This window comes from Ascaphus truei, chromosome 6 (genome assembly GCF_040206685.1).
Source record: "Ascaphus truei isolate aAscTru1 chromosome 6, aAscTru1.hap1, whole genome shotgun sequence".
Taxonomy (NCBI): Eukaryota; Metazoa; Chordata; class Amphibia; order Anura; family Ascaphidae; genus Ascaphus; species Ascaphus truei.
Window position 1 is genome coordinate 27478723 of NC_134488.1, and position 22439 is coordinate 27501161.

The following is a 22439-nucleotide window of genomic DNA, read 5'->3' on the forward strand; positions in this document are numbered from 1 at the left end:
AGGAAGGTAGGTAAATTGAAGCGGAAATACAATTCAGAGGGTATTAGAACTAAGCAATAAATAAAAAACCACTCCAATAGCCTAGGCTAGGGGTGGCCAACTCCAGTCCTCAAGAGCTACCAACAGGTCGGGTTTTCAGGATATCCCTGCTTCAGCACACCTGTGCTGAAGCAGGGATATCCTGAAAACCTGACCTGTTAGTAGGTCTTGAGGACTGGAGTTGCCCACTCCTGGCCTAGACACATGGCTACTGTCACACCTACCAATGCCTGCCATCTACTGCACTTATTCCCTCGCCTGCTGTCTCTGTAAACTTCCCATCATACCACTTAGATTGTAAGCTCTGCGGGGCAGGGATTTCCTTTCATATTGTATGACTGTTGCATTTATTGCACTATAATTCCCTGCACTTTTTCATTTGTCTTCTGAAGTTTCTGCAGCGTCGTCTCTCACGTGTGTACTATGGCCGTGCGCATTGACTTTTGCATTTGGTTTACGGCGCGAGCTACGTCTCTCCTGCTATGGCCGCAGCCTAAGGGCAAGTCCATACTGCTGCAGACCGCACAGAGGCGTTTGCGCGGGGCGCGATCACATTGCCTAAAGGCATTGATCGCACCCATGGACCGCAGGGGCGCAAGCAGGAGGGGGCGCGCGTTACGCAAGAAATCAGGTGAAACAGGTTTCTTGGCGCGACAGGCAAGTCACTTGAGCAGTTTGCCCAATGAGGGTGAACCAGCTCCTTGACGCCCTTAGGCACGCACCCCACAGAGCATCCACTATGGACGGAAAACGCACCCGCTTCACGCGTGACGTCACAGCCTTTGCACGCCTGCACGCGGGGGAAGGCTGTATGGCCTTAGCCTAAGAGTTCGAGTTATAGGAGCTGCCTTCTGCTGCCCTTCAGAGGTGAGCCTGGCACCGACAATTGAGGTCGATCTGAGACAAGAGCACAAAGAAGCCTGCAATGGTGCCGTATGAAAAAAGTATTTTATTAAGCCAGAAAGGTCCAAAATATTGCACTCCCAAATTGTGCTTAGAATAATAAGTAAGCCAGGCCATCCAGTAGTTATTTATTTATAACAACATTTATACAGCGCCCTTATCTAGGTATAGTTCAAAGGGCCTTCCGCTTCGGGCCGCCGATGTTAGGCTCCGGTGATCCGTCCGCTAACACCTCTTTCTCAGCGTCCTCAGGGTCCTGGTGCAGAGTTGCAGTCCGGTGTCTGGAGCTGGATTATGTCACTGGGGAGAGTGTGACTGCTCCGGGTCCCGAACCAAACTCCCGGATCCTGCACTAGGACTACAGTTGCCAGGTGTCCAGTACTGAACCTGACTGTCCTGTATTTGGACGCTCTGTCCAGTACAAAATGAGAGGTAATACTGGACATGTATGTGTCTGGTGTTACCTCTCTGGACATAGTGACCTGCTTGGCGCGCTGCAGGATTTCCCCGAGCAGGGAGAGAGCAGGGCTGTTACTAGTGGGCTTGGCAGCTTCCTCCATCCTGATTGGCTGTATTACCCAGCAGCCAATCAGGAGGAGGTGTCAGGAGCCTGGGGGTGAGGCCACAGAGAGGATGAAACAGCATGGAGAAATATGGTCTCCCTACTGAAGAGCCGCATGTGACCATTGGGCCACAGGTTGGCCAGCTCCTATGGGCCAGCGACCCATGGTTGGCTCCCAAGCAGCACAGGGTACAGTGAGTATACACCCTGTCTGCTGAGAGCTCCATGTGGGTCTGGCTGTGTAGATTGGAGAACAAAGTAGGAACAATCACCCCACTGCCTCCATGGGCCCCATCCCCGGTTTGTCCCCCACTGCCCCATCTCTCCATGTCACACCCTCTCCCCTCCCTTCCCCCCCCCAACTGGTACTCTGTCTCAGGTTATACCCTCTACCAGTGTATAGTTGTGTCAGGTTAAGTCCTCTGTCAGTGTGTAGTGGCACTGGCTATGTACTCTGTCAGAGTATAGTGCCGTCAATATGCCGCACTACACACTGACACAGAGTATGTAGCGAGACGGCATTACACTGACACATGAAATAACTTGACGGCACTACTCACTGACACGGTCAGCTTTGCTAGGTGTCAGTGTATACAAGTATTGGATTTTTTTTTCTTATTGTGGACCTGTTACAATTCTGGCTATAACTCCCAGCCAGGTTGGCCGCCCCTGTAAGAGCTCCGGCTTGCTGATCATGATTGCACATATGAAGAGATGCAGCACACCAGGTGGAGGTGAGACCAGGCTGTGTTTCCCATATTTTAAGATGATGTCATATGAAGATATAAAGAATTTACGTGACAGGTATGAAGTAGGGTTTTACCTGTATAGCCACAAGGAGGATACCTTGTATATGTTTTTTTACACGTTGTTGATGATTAGCCCAGGCTAATAACGGGACTTTTTTTTAAATCTGTCTGTACAAATGCCTATGTAATTGTGAATCGCTTTGCATCTCATCGGGAGAAAAGCGCTATATGAAATAAAGTTATTATTTGTAGCCCGCACCTATCCACATTTATATCTTTTGATGGCTCCATAGTAAGTAAATGCTTTGTGGTGTTTTGATTTTTTCCTGATCTCTTCTGTGATACGATTGTTTGAAAACCGTTACACATACAGGTAACATAGCAAATTAGGGTTACATACCTGTGTCTTACACTCCACTTAAGGTTGTCTCATATTTACACATTTTTACCTAGACAGCCCTCTCCCGTCTTAAACCCTCATCACTAATCTCTTCCCACTGATAGAACCTTCTTCCACTCAATGTTCACAACCTGCTCCTGGCATTGGCTAAGGTAGCCATTTGTAAAACCAGGAAGCAGTGTTTGGAGGGGGGGGTCCCGACAAACATCGTGGTCATGTTCCGGGCGCTGGTGCACTCCCGTATTCGGGCAGAGTACTCGTACGCCGAGTCTACTGGGACGGTTTCAGAGTTTGCCTCCCAGTGGGCGTTAGGCGGGGTGCTTTGCTCGGTATCCACCAATCAGGGTTCTTCAGATTTAACCCTTCTGTTTTAAGTGCACTTCATCAGTGCTCTTGTTGGGTTCATTTCATTTTTGTTTGACTGGTTTATCTTTGTTCTACTTGGTAACAAGTAGAATTGCTGTTCAACTGAATTGGCCGGCTTCGCCGGCCAATCAGTTTCAAACCAGATCAAAATAGATCCACTCAATGTTCATCAAGCAACTTCCCTCATTCAAAACCCAGATAATAATCCACCGCTCAAAAGAAACATCTCATTACACATTTTACCCCTCTGCTACGAACTCTAGGTGCAGTGACCTCATGACTGCACTTGTTACTATTAATGTGTCTGTAAGCCTCCCACCATACCACTATTAGATTGTAAGCTCTTTGGGGCAGGGTTATGTTTAAAGCTGCAGTTCAGTCAATATCCTGCATGTGTTTTTTTTTTAATAAATCAGTTCTGTAGTAAGAAAAAAAACTTTTAGCGTTTTCTGTTTTAAAAACAACAACTTTGAAAGACCAATTTTCTTGTATTCTACTTTAACAGCCATTTGCGAAGGCACTGCCCCTTCATGTCCTGTCACAAGCCCTGGCACACCCCTTTGTCAGCCCTGCCCTCCCTCAAGCACATGTCAGTGCAGGAGTGCTCATGAATATTCATGAGCTTCCACTGAGTGACAGAAGCAGAAGAAAAACATATGCCATATCTAAAGATCTTGCCAAATGTTGCCGATCAATACATGGAAAACGAATTGACCGGCAGCTATACAGTTTTTTTTTAGGTAATTAGAGATTGCACACATGAAACTATTAAAGTAAAAAAAAAAAAAAAAGACTGAACTGCAGCTTTAATGCTGCTGCACTTATTCCCATTGTTTGTCATGTATTTGCCTCCTATTGCAATGTTGTAAAGCGCTATGTACATGGACGGCGCTATGTAAATAAAGATACATTACATTCTTATTGGGGCGAGACACCAACCCTGTATTTACAGTTGTATAGTCATGTATCCTCTGTGGTTTACAGCCTTATATATACACACCCACACATATGAATCTTTATTTATATAGCTCCAATACATAGCGCTTCACAGCAGTAACACACGTGCCATAATAACACACAAAACACATAATTCAAACAACATAATGGGAATAAGCGCTTCAAACATAAAAGTAACATTAGGAAAATGCGTCCCTGCTCCGAAGAGCTTGCAATCTAATAGGTAGGAAGAACGTACAGAGACAGCAGGGGGGCGTTCTGGTAAGCGCGCGTCTGCAGGGGGCCAAGCTTTATGTATGAGGTGTCAGGTATCAGCCACGGAGCTCCCCATTATGCTTTGCTAAGGGAGGTGGGTTTTAAGATATCTGATATTTATTTAAACGACACCACAAATATTAAATCATATTAATCACACAAATGAAATGTAAAACCCGCGGGTTCCCCTTACACGTGTTCCTTATTTTACAGAAATAACTCTGGTATATTGTCTGTGGTTTGGAGTAATTCCTTTAATTGATCGTATATTTAAATACACCCACAATAATGATGACCATACAAGCCCTGCCTGCGCTTCCTTAATAATGGCTTTACAAGATTTCCCCCTGCATGGCGCAGTCTCCCTCCCATCAATATGCGGTGGGTGCGCCGCCCACAAGCACATCCCCGGCCTCCCAGTGGGCGGGGTCCCCAGCCCGGCCCTTTATCCTGCGGACGTGGAACCCCCAAATAAACCCGCCCAACTGCCAGCGCTAACCCTGCCCACTCGCGCTCCCCCCATTGGTCAAGCCCCTGTCACCCCTTCCCACCCCCCTCTCCGCGATTGGCTACCCCTGCGTGACACTCACTCCGCCCCCCGCTCCTGACGTCCCAGCAAACGCTGTTGACAGCCCCGCGCGCTTCCCGCGCGCCACTCTTTCAATCCCTCCGAGCCGCCCACCCAGGCCGCAACGGGTTCCCATTGGCCTCCCTCCGCGTCCGTCACACGAACACTCCACCTCTCCCCCTCCAGTTTCTCTTTTAAGGGAACGAAGAAGCCAAATAACCTTCTGCGTCACGATTGGCAGGCTCCCCTTGAACGCCATTGGCTGCCGGCGCCGTCACTCCACCTCACCCGCGCGTCTTGCGCGCTGGGATTGGCTCAGCCCACCGGTCAATCACAATGTGGCCGGGGTTACGTTGCGCCTGGCTGAGGCTGCGCTGTGTGAAAGGGAGGAGGGGCCTCCATATTTATTTCTTTGTTTCAAACACATAAGTGAAGCGATAAAACCGTCAGAATTCTCCTTCCATTCAAACTTCTCCTTCATGTGAGGGTTCCGGCGGTCTGAGGGGCGGCGGGGGCAGAGAGAGCGGGAGAGCCAGGCGGGGGAAGGCCTCGCAGGGGCCGGGAGAGAGGGAGAGCGAGGCGGGGGAAGGCCTCACAGGGGCCGGGAGAGTAAAGCGGCCTCACAGGGGCCGGGAGAGCGAGGCGGGGGAAGGCCTCACAGGGGCCGGGAGAGTGGGAGAGCGAGGCGGCCTCGGCGGCGGGGGAAGGCCTCACAGAGGCCGGGAGAATGAAGCGGCGGAATGCGGACTGCAGCAAACTCCGGCGGCCGGTGAAACGGAACCGAATCACGGAGGGGATATACGGCAGGTGGGTGACTTGTGCTTCTCCCGCCGCCCCCACACGCTGTGTGTGTCCCCCCCTCCTGCTCCAGTGGCAGGGAAGGCCCCGAGAGAAGTCTGGGTGTATCCTGAGGGGGTGCTCCGTCCTCACACATTGGGGAGCGTTGTCTTGAGCTGTCAAGTGGGGATTCCAGCTCATTGTGTTCATGGTGACACTCGCTGGAGTTGTCTCGATATATTTGTGTGTGTGTGTGTGTGTGTGTGTTTTGATCGAAACTTGTTTTGTGGGTGACCTGGTCATTGGGGAGTGAAGTGTCATTTGCAGAGCTGTCATCATCCCTCATTGTCAGGTAGTCACAGGCTTAATTGGTTGCTACTCCGGCAGTGACGGGGTTACTTATTAGCTAGGAGTCTCTTCCCTACCCCCGGTGTTAATACTTCGGATTTGACATCTCTGCGCTCAGACCCATTGAAGTCGGTGGTCTGGGTGAGATGGGCCATGTGCGAACCTGTCAGGTCTCCCTTGCTGGCAGTGACTGTTTGGAGACTCGGTGCTGTTTATCTTCCGTGTTAAAGAGCAAGACTCGATGGGAGTTTTAAAGTCGGTGTTTATCCATTAAAAATGCCGTGTGTGTGTGTTTTTTTTTGTTTTTTTTCCTAATTCCCCAAATCTTCCATCTTTTTGTTACCCGGAAGTGTACCTTTTTGCTCACAGACTTATAGCAGAGGCTTATTGGGGCTAAATTGCAATTTGCAGACCTGTCGAATCTCCCCAATATATGTGTTTTTCTCGGTTGTTTGTAGTGAGGATATTCTCATAAACTTCAGCAGTGAATCTGTTAAGCTTAGGAGGTATCTATACCCCCCACACCCTTTCTTGTGTAATTTCCCATGGAAAGAGTAATGATGTATGTAACTGTTATCCAAGAGTGGTACCAGAGGGCATATGTCAAGTAAACATTGGAATAGCAACTGAAGTAGTCTAATGACACTTTATTGTTTACTCATTGTCAAAATCAAGGTCTCGATTTCAATATGTAATGAATCTGTCTTTCCTTTGCTGTTGAAGTTTTAAACTCCATTTCAATGTTCCCTGCTAGGTTACCAAGCTGGGTGACTACTCTGCAGTTTATTGAAAAATGGGTTGATCTCTAAATTCGTTTTAAAATCCCTTCCTGTCCTGGAGGTTGCAGTGCTTTGGAATGGTTAAGGTGGTGGGTGAAAAATGTGGGCTCTTTATGCGGTCCTGGCTATAGGCACTGATTGACTGGTATTGCCCTTATGCTGTGCTGTGAAGCTGCTTCCCTGTGCTGGAGAAGATTTGTCAGTGGAGCTCAGCTCTTGACCAGCTCTGGCTGGCTTCACAACATTGAATCAGGGCCTATGTATTCTGGATGCTGGGTCTAGAGATCAAAGTAACTCTTTAAGCAATTGAGAGGTTTGGCTCCAGGAATATGCAGTCTGTTTTATAAAGTCACCCAGCTGAAAAACTAGTATAAAAAACACAGCACCCGATTCATCAGAGTGAGACTCCCACTGAAAGCAGAGTTTCCTTTTTAAAATATCTGATGCACTGGTTTTGGTGCTGGGAGAGTTTTGTAAATAGACACCAGCGTGTGTCATGAATTCAGTCTCATCCTTGTATCATCCTTGGCCTCCTTGAGTTACATATTCTATTCCTGTAATATTTGACATGAGGTTGTGTGACGATGCACCCAGGAATCAAGATAACCTAACTGGTTAATAGAAGCTATGTCTATGATGCTTGTCTTTGCCAAAGAATGCGAATGTAGTGATGAATGGAAATATGCTTAATTATGTTTGACGTGTGAGTGCTTATGAGTAAGTTGGTTACTACTTTACTGTAAAGTGAGTAAGACGCTCAAAGGGTGATTTGACTTAGCTGATAGCAGTGTAGTTACTAAAATGTTCGCAAACTTGATTTTTATATCAATTAGCTCAATTTCCTATCCTATCAGTCAGTGAGCGAGCAGAGACACTGACTCTGTAAGCCAGCGGTGCGCAAAGTGGGGAGCACGACCCCCAGGGGGGGCAGGAGACTTTGTTGGGGGGGAGTGGGCAGTTGCAGAGGTCCTGCGCCCTTCCCCCAGGCATTTAATTTAAATGCCGGGGGATTGCGTGAGGCCTCTGCAACTGTCTACTTACCGGGATTCAGACGCTCTGTGACCCGTCGCCATGGCACCATGTGACGTCACACGCGTCAAATGATGCCGCGGGGGATGTGACGTCACATGACCCTGCAGCGTCATCTGATGGGGGGGGGGGGTGCGAGAGCCGGAGAGAGACAGAGGGGCGCAGCACTAAAAAATTGCGCTCCCCTGCTGTAAACCATGACACAGAGTTTGAATAAGGAGAACCTGGTTCAAATTCCGATGTCTGCTCCTTGTGACCTTGGGCAAGTCACTTTATCTCCCTGTGCCTCAGGCACCAAAAACATAGATTGTAATCTCATCTGTGCAGGGACAGTGCCTGTAACATTCCTATGTGCTGCGCACTATACTGTGATTGTGAAGCACTTTGAGACCCAAGTTATTAGAATTCTGTTGTAGAATCTAAATGAATAAATGGCTGTTTTAACCAAAATACCAACTTGGTTGCCATAGTTTGAGTAGATGTGGCACGTGAAATGGATGAATAATGTTAATAAACATAATGAAGTCTCCTGATCACTTTTTTTTAAATCTCATCCTAAAGTTTGTTTTATTAGGAACCAAGCAACCTTTTCAATTGAGCCAAAGTTTATGGTCATGACCTTTTTAATGTCCTCTCTTTAAATGAACAACCTGTAGTAGTATAAAGCAGCACCCAGTCAGTACGAGTGACGCTTCCAGCCGTCTGACATGTCTGTTTTATAGACTAGACACAGGGTGGCCAACTCTAGTCCTCAAGGACCAGCAACAATTCAGGTTTTCATGATATCCCTCCTTCAGCACAGGTGGCCTAGTCATTCTAACTTGTATTTAGGACTCATTCTGAATGAGCCACCTGTGTGAAAGCAGGGATAGCCTGAAAACCTGACCTGTTGGTGGCCCTTGAGGACTGGAGTTGGCCACCCCTGGTATTGAGCCACTAAAACATTGCCAGTTAGTAGAGCAGCTGACCCACTTGGCTTACTTTGTAGTGTCCTCATAGAAAATGTCAGACCTTTGCCTTCGTTAAAAACCAAACGGGCTGAGGGCTACCCAAGTTATAGAGCTTCTAGTATCTGGAAGTGTATAATGAATGTAAATATCCTTATTCACTGTAGTATTCTTATTTTCAAGAATTGTCGTTTTAATTAGATCCTGAGGGTCTAATTTAACCAAAAGATCATTCCAGTTCAGGTTACTAAGAATTTTAAGAAGGAAAATATACATTTTGCCTTACACTTGGATGATGTGTAACACATGTAACATAGTATCCAGGGTGTCCGTTCAATTTGTATATTGTTCTTCTATAATGCTGAAAATATGCCATGCTGTTTTTGTTTTCCCTCTCTCCTTCACTGTTAGGCTGCGTCCAGGGTCAGCGCTTAGGCGCTGTGGCGCGCTGACGCTTCTCAGTGAGCCGCGGCAGCCGCAATGAGAGCGGCTTTAGCAGGGGCTTGCGTAAGCGTAGATCATTTTCAAACTCACGGGAGCGCAGGGCCGGTCACGTGAGCGGTTCGCCCAATGAGGGCGAACCAGCTCCGTGACGTCACAGCCCCCCCGAAACGCCCCTGGACGGCGCACGGACCAAGGCCAGGGAAAGCACCCGCTTTCCCTCAGCCTCCGCGCGCCTGCGCACGGCTGCAGTCTCTATGGACGCAGCCTATGCATTTAAAAAAAAAAAAAACGCCATCATATGAACATTAGCAAGGACTCTCATCTTCACCACATATTCTATGGAGTTTCATATTCCGTACAGGCTAGCTGAGCTGCTAAGTCCCCCTAATATAAATTTAGATTAAAGGCAAAGGCATTGTAGTTGGACTGTGGCTGGAAAGGGTGCAAGAGACATTTATGATGAACTTTGCTTTTGCTCTGGGTGCTTCTGTAAATGTATGTGATAAGTAACCAGATGGGCATAGCGATAAGATGATTTTGTTATCACTTATCTAGATTGGTGTTCCCCAACCTTTTTTGGATAGTGCTCCCCCTGCTTGAGTATTTGTTTAGTAACCGCCTAATGACTAAATCTTATTGCCGACTCACAAAACTCAAACACACACAATTTGTGTGACCGATCCCAGGCAATATAGTGTCCTGAGCCTGTTGTGGGGGAACACAAGCTTAAGGCCGCAAACTGCACCTCAGTGAGTCTAAACAGCATGGGGGGTATAGCTGTCGCTCACTGCGGGAGCTTACAAAGTCCTGTCCCACAATGCATGGTCGCTGTGGATAGAAACCATTTTGGCGAGCAACTTTGAGAGCTCCTGCTGTAATTTGCTGCTATACACCCATTCTAAGGCTGCGGCCAGGGTGAATGAGAGCACGCTGGCGCTTTAACTCGGCGCTCATATTGCTTAGGTGATTTGTGTCAGCCAGTTGCGCGCTCACCATTACTTTTTTTTTTTTTTTTATGAACCCCCTTGGAGACACCTTTTGAACTCTTATGGCAGTGGTTCTCAACCTTTTTTGAGCACGGACACCCCTGGTAGATTTTTAAAAATCTCAGGGCAACCCTTCTCTCATGCACCACACTTGCCCTCGCGTGCAAACCCTACACACTTGCACTTCATTCTTGCCCTTATTCTCAGCACCGTACCCATTCACACCCACCCCCCTCTTGTCACAGAGCACACTCGCCGCTTTTCTCAAACCATGGCCCTTCTCACATAGCACACATTCATCACTTGTCTCTATTACACACTCCACTCACGGTGGGGAGTCTGTGATCTGCCTTTCCACTCTTCGCTGTGCCGGTCTGAGAGGAGAGCGAGTAGAAGCGGATCAGTCTCATTTCTCAGACAGGATGCAGTGTCCCCTCCCAGCCCCCTGGTATCGCGGCACCCTGGCTGAAACACTGCCCTAGGGGTTCTTGAAGCTCTTGTTGGGAGGCACTGTTCTAGAACAGAACATGTGTAACTGTAACACTTAGCCCAGCAATCTATTGTGCAATTTGCATTTACTTCCCATTATCCTCCTGTTTATACTTCATTGTCAAATCCTCCATTAGTATCCTACTTTAGAGGGACCGTTCCTCCTTAAGCCAAAGTGACCTAAAGGCTGAAGCATGCTTCATAGATTACATTTGGCTGTTTTACACCGTTTTGTTTATTTATTACTCATGCTTTTTTTGTTTTGTTTTTAAAGTGTGTGTGTGTGGTTTAAAAAAAAAAAATTACATACACACAAAAAGCATATGGCCGCACACACTATATAACATGCAGAGCGGTCTGCTGTGCCAGGGTACAATTATTTCCAAGTCTAGAAAGGCTGGGCTGTATGAGTGAAAATGTCTCTAATTGCATTCGTACATCAAAGCAATTTTGAAACACAATTGACTGTCAAACAGATAAACCCATAAGTAGCTAAAATTCTTGAGTTGAGTGAACCTGGAGAAAAACAAAACCATTAATTTTTCACAATGTACAAATAAGTAAAATAGTTAAAGGTTATTTGAATCTTTCAAAAGAATCAGATTTCACTGAGCAAGTGAAAAATGTTTACAAATAAAATGTCTATTTGGGATGCCCCTTGAAATGTTGTCAATGCCAGTCACACTTGTGGCATTTTTAGATCACGTAAGGGCAGTCTAAAGGGTTAATGAATGCAGCCCAACTTGCTACGTTGGTCCTTAGGAGGTGTAGATTTTGTTATTGGCTGTCATAACTCTTAAAAGACCTACAAGTGATTTAGAACAGCAATCCTATTTGACCCTTATTTTTATTTTTGACCCTTATTTTTTTACAGGACTGGAAACGGGGGTCATCTGCAGGGGACCGTGCTATTTTTCGCACCAAAGATGACCCCCAGATACTTACTAGTGAAGTTATTGGCATTACTACTTTTTTTTTTTTTTCCATTGGATTTAATGGATGACGTTGCGTCTTCCTGTTGGCCAGTAAGGATCTTGAAAACCTGGGGATCCCCGGAGCATGAAATAGCTCGTATCGGCTCTCTAGGGGCACCTCAGTCTGTTCAAATGCACTTTTTGAAGGTTGGCAAAGCTCTGTACATTCATTTAATTTATGAAGAACTATAATGTTGGTCCATGAAGCATTTTGACCTACAGCAAATCAACATTTTAGTGAATAAACCCCTTACTTGCAATCCATGAAACAGCTAAGTAGGCCCTCATCTAATTATTTTTTTCCCCCCGTTTACATTACCAGAGTTGTAAAAATGTATTTATAATTTTTTTTTTTCTTCTTGCCATTATCACAGATTCAGCATCCCCAACTTCAACAGAGTCTCATTGGCAACTTTTTTCTCTTGCCTTTTTTTTGTGTGTGGACAGGGTACAGAACCCCCAAAATCTCAAATTTCAGTCTTTACTTGTTGAAGTCTTTAAATGAACTGTTGCTTAGTAACCAGTTAAAGGATAGAAGCAAAGCAATTGCTCAGTTCATTGAACATTATCAAACCCTATATTTTTGATGTGAAGATGCTACTGCCCTTTCTAGTAATTCCCTCTCTCCAAATGTTTGTTGGAAATTGGAAGGCTACTCATTATGACTACTGCTTATTACGTCTCTGACCTGAAGCTCCCGGCTCAAGGACTAGGCGTCTTTCCTCTGCTTAATATCAAATTACAAGCGGCCTGTATTTTATAACTGCAGTCATGAATTAAAAACCTTTTGTCCATTTCTTAGAGATTTAAGGATGAAAAGTGCTCTGGAAGTGCAGCCATTAACATTCATTCCAAATCCTGTTCGGTGGGATTATACAATCTCTAATGGTGTTTTGTAGCAATGCAATTTCATTTTATTATTACTCCATTTCTTTGAAAAAACCTGCATTGGGTTTTAAAGTAAAGTGAAATTTAACATTGAAACATTTTCGGTTTTCTTAGTAGAAAAATACATTAGTTTGACATATTTAAACTTTAATGTTGTATCGGTTACCAATGATGTCTCTTGTGAAGTCTTCAATAGCATAGTTACGTAGATGATGTTGAAAAGACGTACGTCCGTCAAGTTCAACCTATGCTAAATTTAGACGAAAGATACTTTATCCTATATCCGTACTTGCAGTATATTGATCCAGAGGAAGCCAAACAAAAAACCCCAGTGACCTATCATCCAATGATGGCTCATACTGGAAGGGGAAAATACATTCCTTCCTGACTCCAAGAATTGGCAATCGGATTACTCCCTGGATCAACATCCTTCCCATGTTTTCTTATTTGGTATATATATCCCTTTATACCTTTCCTTTCTAAAAAGATGTCCAACCTTTTTTTGAACACATCTATTGTATCTGCCATCACAGTCTCCATGGGTAATGAATTCCACATTTTCACTGCCTTTACTGTAAAGAACCCTTTCCTTTTGTTGCTTGTGAAATCTCCTTTCCTACAACTTTAAGGGATGACCCCGTGTCCTTTTGTACTGTCCTAGGGATGAATAGTTATTTTCAAAGCTCCTTGTATTGTCCCCGAATATATTTGTATATAGTGATCATATCCCCTCCTAGGCGCCTTTTTTCTATTGTAAGTAAATCTAATTTAGCTCGCCTCACATAAATCAAATTATCCATCCCCTTTATTAATTTGGTGGCTCTTCTCTGCACTCTCTCTAGTTCAATAATGTCTTTTTTAAGGAGTGGTGCCCAAAATTGTACTCCATATTCAAGTTGTGGTCTTACTAATGCTTTGTAAAGGGCATAATTATGTTTCCCTTCCATCCATTGCCCATTTAATGCAAGATAAGATCTTGTTTGCCTTTGCAGCTACTGCATGACTTTGGGCACTATTGCTAAGCATGCTGTCTACAAACACTCCTAAATCCTTCTCCATCAATGATTCCCCCAATTTATCCCCATTTAATTTGTAAGTCGCCTGTTTATTTTTGCATCCCAAATGCATAACCTTACATTTATCTGTATTAAACCTCATCTGCCATTTACCTGGCCACGTTTCCAGTCTCTCCAAGTTCTTCTGGAGAGAAATTACATCCTGCTCTGATTCTACTACCTCACACAATTCAGTGTCATCAGAAAAGCTGGAGACTTTGGCATAGAGAGCAATCTCAAGGTCATTAATAGACACGTTAAGAAACAGAGGTCCCAGTACCGATCCCTGAGGTGCTGGGCATATTTTTCTTTTCTCATGTTATGCAATTGATTAGTTAACCCCTTAACCAGGGACCAGCAAGAGTGTTTAATGTGCCACCAAACTTCATAACTTAATACCACAAAACACATTTTTCTATTTATTTTGTTTCCCTTGCTGAAGACTGAGTTGGTGATCAAGCTTATACCAAGTGTCCTTAATCTCAATGGCAAATACTCTATGGAATCCAAGTAAAGATGGGTAGGAAGCTAAAAGTGTCAAATAGTGCGTATTATATGCTTATTTGCATGTCGCTACCCAGAATCCTTGTCTGTAGCTTAACCAATGGGGTGATGAAGCAGCTTTAGGGACCTGTGGATGCCATGGACTCATGGTCTCTCATCATGACCTAATTGTGTCTGGTTTAAACATCCTTAGTTCTCTTCCCCAGCCCAGTGTTTTACTCTTTTTCTGTTTTTAGGTTCAAGTCCCTTAGAATGCATCTGATAAAATATTATTTGTTGGCTATTCCATGTTTTTCTTACTGTGCTTTTCATATTTGGGCTTTTAAAGGGCAAAAAAGTAAATGTAGCAATTGGAGGCATCTTTTTACAACCTCAATCCTTTCTGCTCACTGGGGGGGGGGGGGGGGGGGGGGGAATCCAGATAATCTGGGTGCTTACTTCAGTAAAAGTGTAAATTTTAGTTTATTCAGTTAATCATCACATGCCTCCCTGATGGAAGTGCAAGTTTGTATTGAAACACGGGGCTATGGTGCATCAAATAAACAATAGTTTCTGTTTTTACTGGTGTTTTCAACTCAGGATCCAAAAGATGAGTTGGATATATCTTTACTAGGACCAAAATGAACCAATGTGTTTGACAGTTAAATCTAGGTATTTTACTTTTATTTTTTTTTACACCTAACAAGTATTTCACAATATTGTTTGTTAGTGGTGAGCTAAGACATGGGAGGTTTTGATTTTTCCTCTAACTACTCCCCTGTGTGATATCACTTTGTGCTGAACAGGAGTTTGCACAAAACGCGTTCAAATTGTTATTGATGTCTCCTGTTTGTATTTTTTTTCTGTTTACCCTTCCCATTCAGCAGATAATTATAACAATACATAATTTCACATTGCCCTTAACTATACATGTAGTCCTCGTTATCCAACGTTTCACTTTACAACGAATGGCATATCCAACGCTTTACAATGCAACCTTAAGGGCCGTTTTTCGACGCCGGAATTCGTTGTCCAATGCCTGAATGCGTTATACCAGGGTTGCGCAAAGTTTGACTTGCGCCCTCCTTGCCTAGTGCCCCCTCCCCTCCTGCGTCAAATGACGTCGTGACCCCGCGGTTACCATGGCGACGCGTCCCTGAAGTTCAGGTAAGAGAAGCTGCAGAGGCCTCACGCAGTCCCCCCGGCACTTAATTTAAGTGCCTTGGGGGAGAGCGCAGGATCTCTGTAGCCGCTGTACCCCCCCGCCCCCAGGGGAAAAGCCCCCCACTTTGCGCACCGATGTGTTATCCAACGCTCACCGCCACTGATTAACATTGGGACTCGCTTTACAACGGTGTCACTATCCAGCGCTACTTCCAGAACGGCTTCCTTTGGATAACCGAGGACTGCCTGTATTATATTACTGCATAATCGTCTGTTCATAATACAACGCACAATGGCATTCTGAGTACAGCGTTGGATTCCCTTTTTCCTGAGTATTGCCTTGGAATATTTTTGACAGGTACTCCTTGAACCAGCAGCACCGTAAACTGTATGTATTTCATTTTTCAAATTTGGTGTGCAGCTTTTCCCTTTATTTTTTGTTTGCCAGCATTTGTATAGATGGGATACTTGTACTTTTTATGCCCTCCTGTATATTCAGTATATATCTTGTACCTACTGCTCTTCGAAATTCTCGCTTTGTGAGTACAAAGTTATTAATAGAATACATACTTTGTTATTGTATCAAATCCTGTGTGGTGTCGTGTTTATTTAAATATAGCTTACATTTGGAGACTGACCGCAGCCATAAATATTTCTCCTTCCGCATAATATTCATTCACGTGACAAGAGCTTAAACAAATATTAGGGGTTAGATTTTGCATGGCATGAAGACAAAAATGAGAATCTGCAAATGAAGTTTGGAAATAAAATGAATGCGATGTGAAAATGTATATTCCTATTAACCTGTTGTACTTTGTCAGTAGTTTAGTTCTCAGAGCTGTGGGGAACCTTTAAAAATACCCGCACACATCTGCACCCGGCCTCTCCATGGTTTCAGATGGAGGCCGGAAAAGAATGTAAGCCAATGCTGATAACCGCTCCAGATGTTACAGTTAATCTGCAGTTCATAGCTAGTCTTGGTGTCTGACACTAGCAGGAGATTTGAACTTGTAAGCGAGTGGTTATCGTCCCACGGTACTGGGATACTCCGATTAAGGCCGGGACCATGGTAAAAAATACAGCGCTGAGCCACGCTGACGCTCATGCTCTCCTGCTCAAGCAGGAGCTTTTTTGTGTCCTGGCATGAGCGCGCTTGGGAGGCGGGGCTAGCATGTCACTGCGCCGACGTCACGGAGTGTCATTAGCTTTTGCCGGTCGGCTGCAGTTCCGCACACGTGCGGAAGCGTCTACCAAAGCCTCACACATGCAGGAGGTAAGTTTCCTGGCTCGGCGTTATATTTTTTACCATGGCCCCGGCCTATTGGAGCATGGAAGACATCTTGGGTAAGATAGCTATGGCAGCGCCCATCACCTAGTTGGGATCCCCCCCCCCCCTGTAACCCTCTGTTTTGGTGTGTTTTTGGCTTGTTTTGTGCAATTGTGTTGCTCATGTTGGCTCAGGCCAAAATAATAAACTATTTTATTTAGCTGCTTGTTTTTGTTCTGTCTAATGCTTTTGATCCCATTGTAATCGTCTGGTCTCCCGTGACAAGCACTTACAATGTAACTAGACGTATCTCTCTAGATATAAATGAAAGCAAAATGAAATAATGGGTCTTGCGACTTTGTCAATTGTTCTTATTTGTACCACAAGGAAATGGCTATGTTCGCTCAAAGCCAATCCAAGTGGCAAAGTGTAGCCTTTGGCACCTGAAAGGTCACTGTCTTTGCCCAGCTTGTGTTGGCAAATTTTAAACTGACATAACGTTTCAAGGCGCAGTTCCCCCAAATATACCTATTTTTAAATTGCCCTGTAAAGCAGATTGTCAGCCCTATTTTCAAAAGGCCCAATGTTCCTTGGCATGTCTTTGTACTCCTTAGTATACAGGACCCATTAACTGTAACATTTGGGGCAGGTCCTGCTCATCCCAAGGACTTCCTCCAAAAAGGGTGATTGCACCAGGATATTCGTCCTGTTCTGTGTATCAGCTTTAGGAGGTTTCCTGACATTGATTAGAGTTCTTCCATATTCATATTTACAGATTAAGCGGCTGTCACCCAGATTTAACTTGGAGATTCAACATTGAAGACATGCCCGTGGTATTGCTTCACTTTGTTCCTAAGACCAATTTTACCTTTAAAGTATGAATAGTGGCTGCTTTCACAGTGCTAGATATATGGTGGTTCCATCTGCCAAAATTATCTAGGCCACAAACTGATTTGATTCCTGTGTAAAAAAAAAAAAGAAGGAAAAAAAAAAAAACTGCATGTAGCCAAAATTTCCAAGCTCATGAATATTGCTGGACTGCTTTGGCACACCACATCAAATGTTCATTTTCATTTATTTTCTAGAATGAAAATGATTTCAAGTGATTGAATACCAGGACTGTATATTACAGTGTAGCGATTTCTACTTAATGTGACATGCTGTAAGTATAATATATTGATAGATTCCCGGTTGCATATGACTGATTTCTAAGTGTGACTCACAAGTAGACTTTACAAGTCTGTTCCTTCGAGGATCAAAGTGAACTAATGGAAGTGATGTGTTTAAATGTAGGTGGTTGACACCATTTATATACAGATGAAAGAAGTATTAATATATTTAAACGTTTAATTTCTCCAGAGTAACCAAATGCTCTGGTGAGTTGACTCCATTTTCACCTAATCTCTTGTGATGAGACTGTAGACTATATGCAGGGTGATGGTTCTTTCAGAGGGTTTGATTTAGGATGACGGCACAATTTGATTATGAAGAAAGTACAACCATTACCAGATAACATCTAAATTAAATGGACCCAAGGGAAAATAAAACAGATTTTTATTTTTACACAAGAAGCAAATATTTTTTTTGTTTTTTTACATTTGGGGATTGCATCTTTCTGTAGAAGATGACTAGATTAGTAGTTTAAAGATGCAGTTTCCTTTGCAAATATAGGTGAGAAGTGTGATGCCCATTAAAGCATTCTACCAACCTGCTTTTTATTTAAAAATGGCACTGGTCTGTCATGGCAGCACCTGCTGTTTATGCTCCCTTTCTACTGCTCGCCAGGCAGACTACAAATAGACCTGTCGGGAGCGGTCTTATTCCACGCTTCTCTGATCAGGATCTCTGTAGTCCAGTGAAAAAATTGCTGTGATTCCGCAGCCATGTCAATTTTGGTTGTAAGCTCCTTTTTTGTAGGAATAAAACCTAAAAAAGGTAGATCCTCAAGTCTGTTAAATTTGCGTTAATAACGACTGCTACCTTAATAGTCTATAGTCATTATTTTTCCTCTGTTTAATGGGTCTGTACAAAGCTAATGATATGCAAAAAATAACTACCGTTCATAAAAGTTGCAGCGTTACGTTGGCGGTACTAACGGGGATTTTCGTTGCACAGAAACACATGAACCAATTGTCACGGGAGACCAGGACTAACACACCAGGGATCAATCTGCCAGACAAAAACAGAGTTTATTAAATTAATTTATTGGAAAAAGAAATACCCACAACTATTTTACAGCAAAACACACTTACAACTGGGACACTGGGGTTACCCTGTAGACTTGGGTGTAGGGACCTCCCTAAAGAGATTTGTTCCCGCAGACTGCAGCTTCTCCCAGTTACTCATAGCTGGCAAGCAGCTGCCTCCATTCCCAGCTTCTCCTAGCTGCTGCAACTAAAGAACTCCAAGCTCACAACAAAAGCTAATCTTATCTCATCTACACAACATATGGGTAAACAACTCGCCTGTTATATCAAAATTCTGATATACAAATATATATACACAGTTGGTGCAAAATGTTTAGTATTACTAAACACACACAAAAATCACAGGATCTCCCAAGGTCCCCATTTATTGCACTCAGACTGTCAAGATATCAAGGGGTTAATCACTCCCAGACGCAATCGTCTAATAGGCTAGTTTTACTACATAAAGCGAATGCTCCCAACACTGGGAGGACAATTTACCAATAAAAGCCTGTAAATGGCCAAACCAAAAAAGTTTTATTTGGATACAGAACATCGACGCAAAGGTGTGATAATATACATGTGGGTTAAAATGAATACTAAAAGGGTGGTTCTTGTTGCCCAATGATATCATAATAGTCAGGTAATACTGCTCTCAGTAATACTGCTCTCAGTAAATTGTGTTTCTCATGGCAAATCAAGATCGTCATGTGCGTTATGGGAAACCTGTGAGACACCAATGTGTCCAGCGCTTGACCTTAAAGTGATATAAGTCACATCTTAATGCATCCTTAATCCTTTATGAACATCTCTGTTCTCTCCAACTTCCTCACTCCCCACTGCACCATTATTTATACACCTGTCTCCCAACAGCTTCTTTACCCGTCAATAAAAAACACCTACACAAATCCTCAATTCACACCCTCTTATCTAAGCCTTCCTGCTGCTGGGGATCTCCCCTAAGCCTGAAGCCAGACATACACACCTGATCTCACTCATGCCTCCCTGCCACCTCTTCCCCTGTAAATGGTGTTAAATGAAAATGTTAACACTGACCTTCCTTAAATTTTACCCCACAAATCAAGCATCCCAACAGCCTGCACTCATGGTTACTGTCCCACACTCAGTCACTCCTACCACCCATTGTGACCAAGCGCTGCCATCTACAGCACTTATTCCCTCACCTGCTGTCTCTGTAAGTTTCCCATTAAACCTCTTAGATTGTAAGCTCTTCGGGGCAGGGATTTCCTTTCCTATTGTCTGATTTTGCTGCATTTATTGTATAATTATAATTCCCTGTACTGTATTCTTTGAAGCGCTGAGTACACTTTTGGCGCTATATAAATATACATACAATACATTGTTAGTATATCCGTGTAAATGTACATAAACCAGATAAAACACCCATCCAGATGGAAAAATATAGCGGGGTTATGCTTATCACATACCGGCACCAGTATATATGCACAATTAAATAGCTTGTTAATCTATATGGCACTGGTATTTAAGGCCAAAAATGTAGCACCAAAAGCACATGTATCACAACTAAATAAAGATACAATTTATACTCATATCAGCTAGATACATGGACAAATAGGTAGTAAAATACAAAGCAATTAGTAACAAAAGCCAATATATGCTTGTGCTATCTAAGTGTAATCTCTGATCTCAGGCCTGGATATTCCACAAGCCACTCAACGCAATACTATGTTAGGTAAGCTGTTCACATCGCGGGCAAAAGCGCATAGTATACAACATGTCCCCGAACGAACAGGAATGATTCCACCTGTGTCCTTCAAGACGTCAACGTGATGACGTCATGCCCGACGTACGTTGAGCGCTCGGGCCTCGCACTCTCAAGGTAGGAGGCGTACACCAGAATGGCATAGATGTCCTTTATACCTCCTTGCCAGGAGGTTTTACTAAATGTAGCCAATCGTATTATGCTCCGCACCAGTTACAATGCGCGTTAGTACAATTTACTGGGAACTCACCATCCATAAATTAAGTGTCCAAAGGAAACGGGACAGGGGAGGGAGAAAGGGAAAAGAGAACCCATATAACATGCTTAATATTGTATAAAATAACACACTCCCAGCTTCACACTAAGGTTCGGGAAAGGTAATGTATAAAAGCACACAGATGGCATCTTGAAACCGGTATAGTGTAAAGGTGTAGAAATTAACTAACCTAGTCTGTCCGCCCCACAGGTCAAAACGGACATCTAAGTTTATACTATATAACTGGATCCCCTCCCGTTTATACTAAAGGATTATTGCCATCCATGTCAGCTGGTCACAGTCAATCTATAGGAATGGAGAATAGATGAAACCCTCATTCAAACCTCTGGGGCTAAGTGTTTTAAGTATGTATATCCACTTGCACTCTTTCTGCAGCAGCTTCTTGTCCCAATCTCCCTTCCTTGGGCCCCAAGGTATATGCTCTAGTCTATACCAATAAATATAAATTTATCACTGTCTCCATGTTCATTAATTTTATGTCGTGCCACTGGTGTATCTGTAGCCTTTCGAATTGATCCAAGATGTTCTAGAATCCTCTTCTTAAATTGTCTAAAAGTTTTCCCCAACATATAATTTGCCACAACAGCACACAATTAGATAAATGACTCCTGTGGTGGTGCAATTTATAAAGTCCTTAATCATATATTTGTGCTGTTGTGTGGAGTCTGTGAATTCCTTTCTTGTTGGTACAAGCCTACAGGCCCTACAGCGACCACAGGAATAGGAACCAGTTGGTTTGTGACCCAGCCACGTTCTCTGTGGTTTCACCTGATGGTGACTCCTAACTAGGATGTCCTTTAGGTTCTTGCTTCTCCTACTTGTCAATTTGGGAGATGGTTGTAGGACACTCCTAAGATCTTCATCCATCAGGATGTGCCATTGATCACTAAATGTCCCTATAAATCTAATAGGTTTATGGGATCCTCTCGGAACTGTATTGGCTAGTAATTGTGTCCTAGTTGTTGTTGCCGCCCTCTTATAGGCCTTTAGATTTTGTGTTTTGGGTGACCACGTTCAATAAATCTGTCATTCCTTTTGATTGTATTCTATACTGTATTCAGTTAGTGTTGAACAATTCCTCCGTAATCTTGGGTATGGGCCAGTGGGAATGGCATTGATTACGTGTTTGGGATGCTGACTGTCTGCCCTCAGCAAACTATTGGTCGCGGTACCCTTCCTAAAAATTGTTGTGTCCAACTTGCCGTTAGGATCTTTCAGGATGGTAATGTCAAGAAAATCAATACTCTATTCACTTGAAATAAAAGTAAGCTTCAAGTTATGAGTATTGGTGTTTAGTTTATCAATGAACTCACCCAGGAGTCTTTTAGCATCAGAATGTCATCTATGAACCTTACCCATAACTCTACGTGACTTGGGTAAAGTTCCAGGACCTCGCTGAAGAAAACCGCTTCCTCCCACCAGCCCAGATATAGATTTGCGCAGGTGGTCCCCATTGCAGTGCCCTGGATCTGATGATATTTTTGGTCAAACAAAGTAGTTTTTGGTTAGGGTAAGGTCCAGTAGTTGAAGGATGAATTCATTGTGTATCACCAAATCCTGACCTCTCGATCTCAAAAAATGAGCCACTGCCAACAGGATGAGGGATGCTTGTGTAGAGCCCCTCGACATCCAGCCCTACCAAAAATGTACAAGGATCTGTTGTTACATCCTCCAATTTTGCTAGTACAGCCTTCGTATCACGATGGTAGGGCACTGACAAATGGACGCAATAGTTTGTCAACATAAATGCTGACATTTGATGTAAAATTCCCAATGCCAGAAACTATTGGCCTACCCGGTGGG

At 43.9% G+C, this 22439-nt stretch overlaps 1 protein-coding gene across 2 annotated transcripts in view; it reads left to right on the forward strand.

Annotated features, from left to right (window-relative positions):
* The first annotated feature begins 5439 nt into the window (after positions 1-5439).
* MACO1 (macoilin 1) overlaps positions 5440-22439 on the forward strand; it is a 76138-nt gene continuing 59138 nt past the window's right edge. Inside the window, exons 1-2 of one of the 2 annotated variants that reach the window (XM_075603737.1) lie at positions 5467-5606; positions 17515-17591. In XM_075603737.1, the coding sequence (XP_075459852.1) occupies positions 17587-17591 (5 nt within the window). In that variant the 5' untranslated portion in view covers positions 5467-5606; positions 17515-17586. Of the gene's footprint in view, positions 5607-17514; positions 17592-22439 lie in introns of both variants that reach the window. The other variant, XM_075603736.1, reaches the window with a different exon arrangement.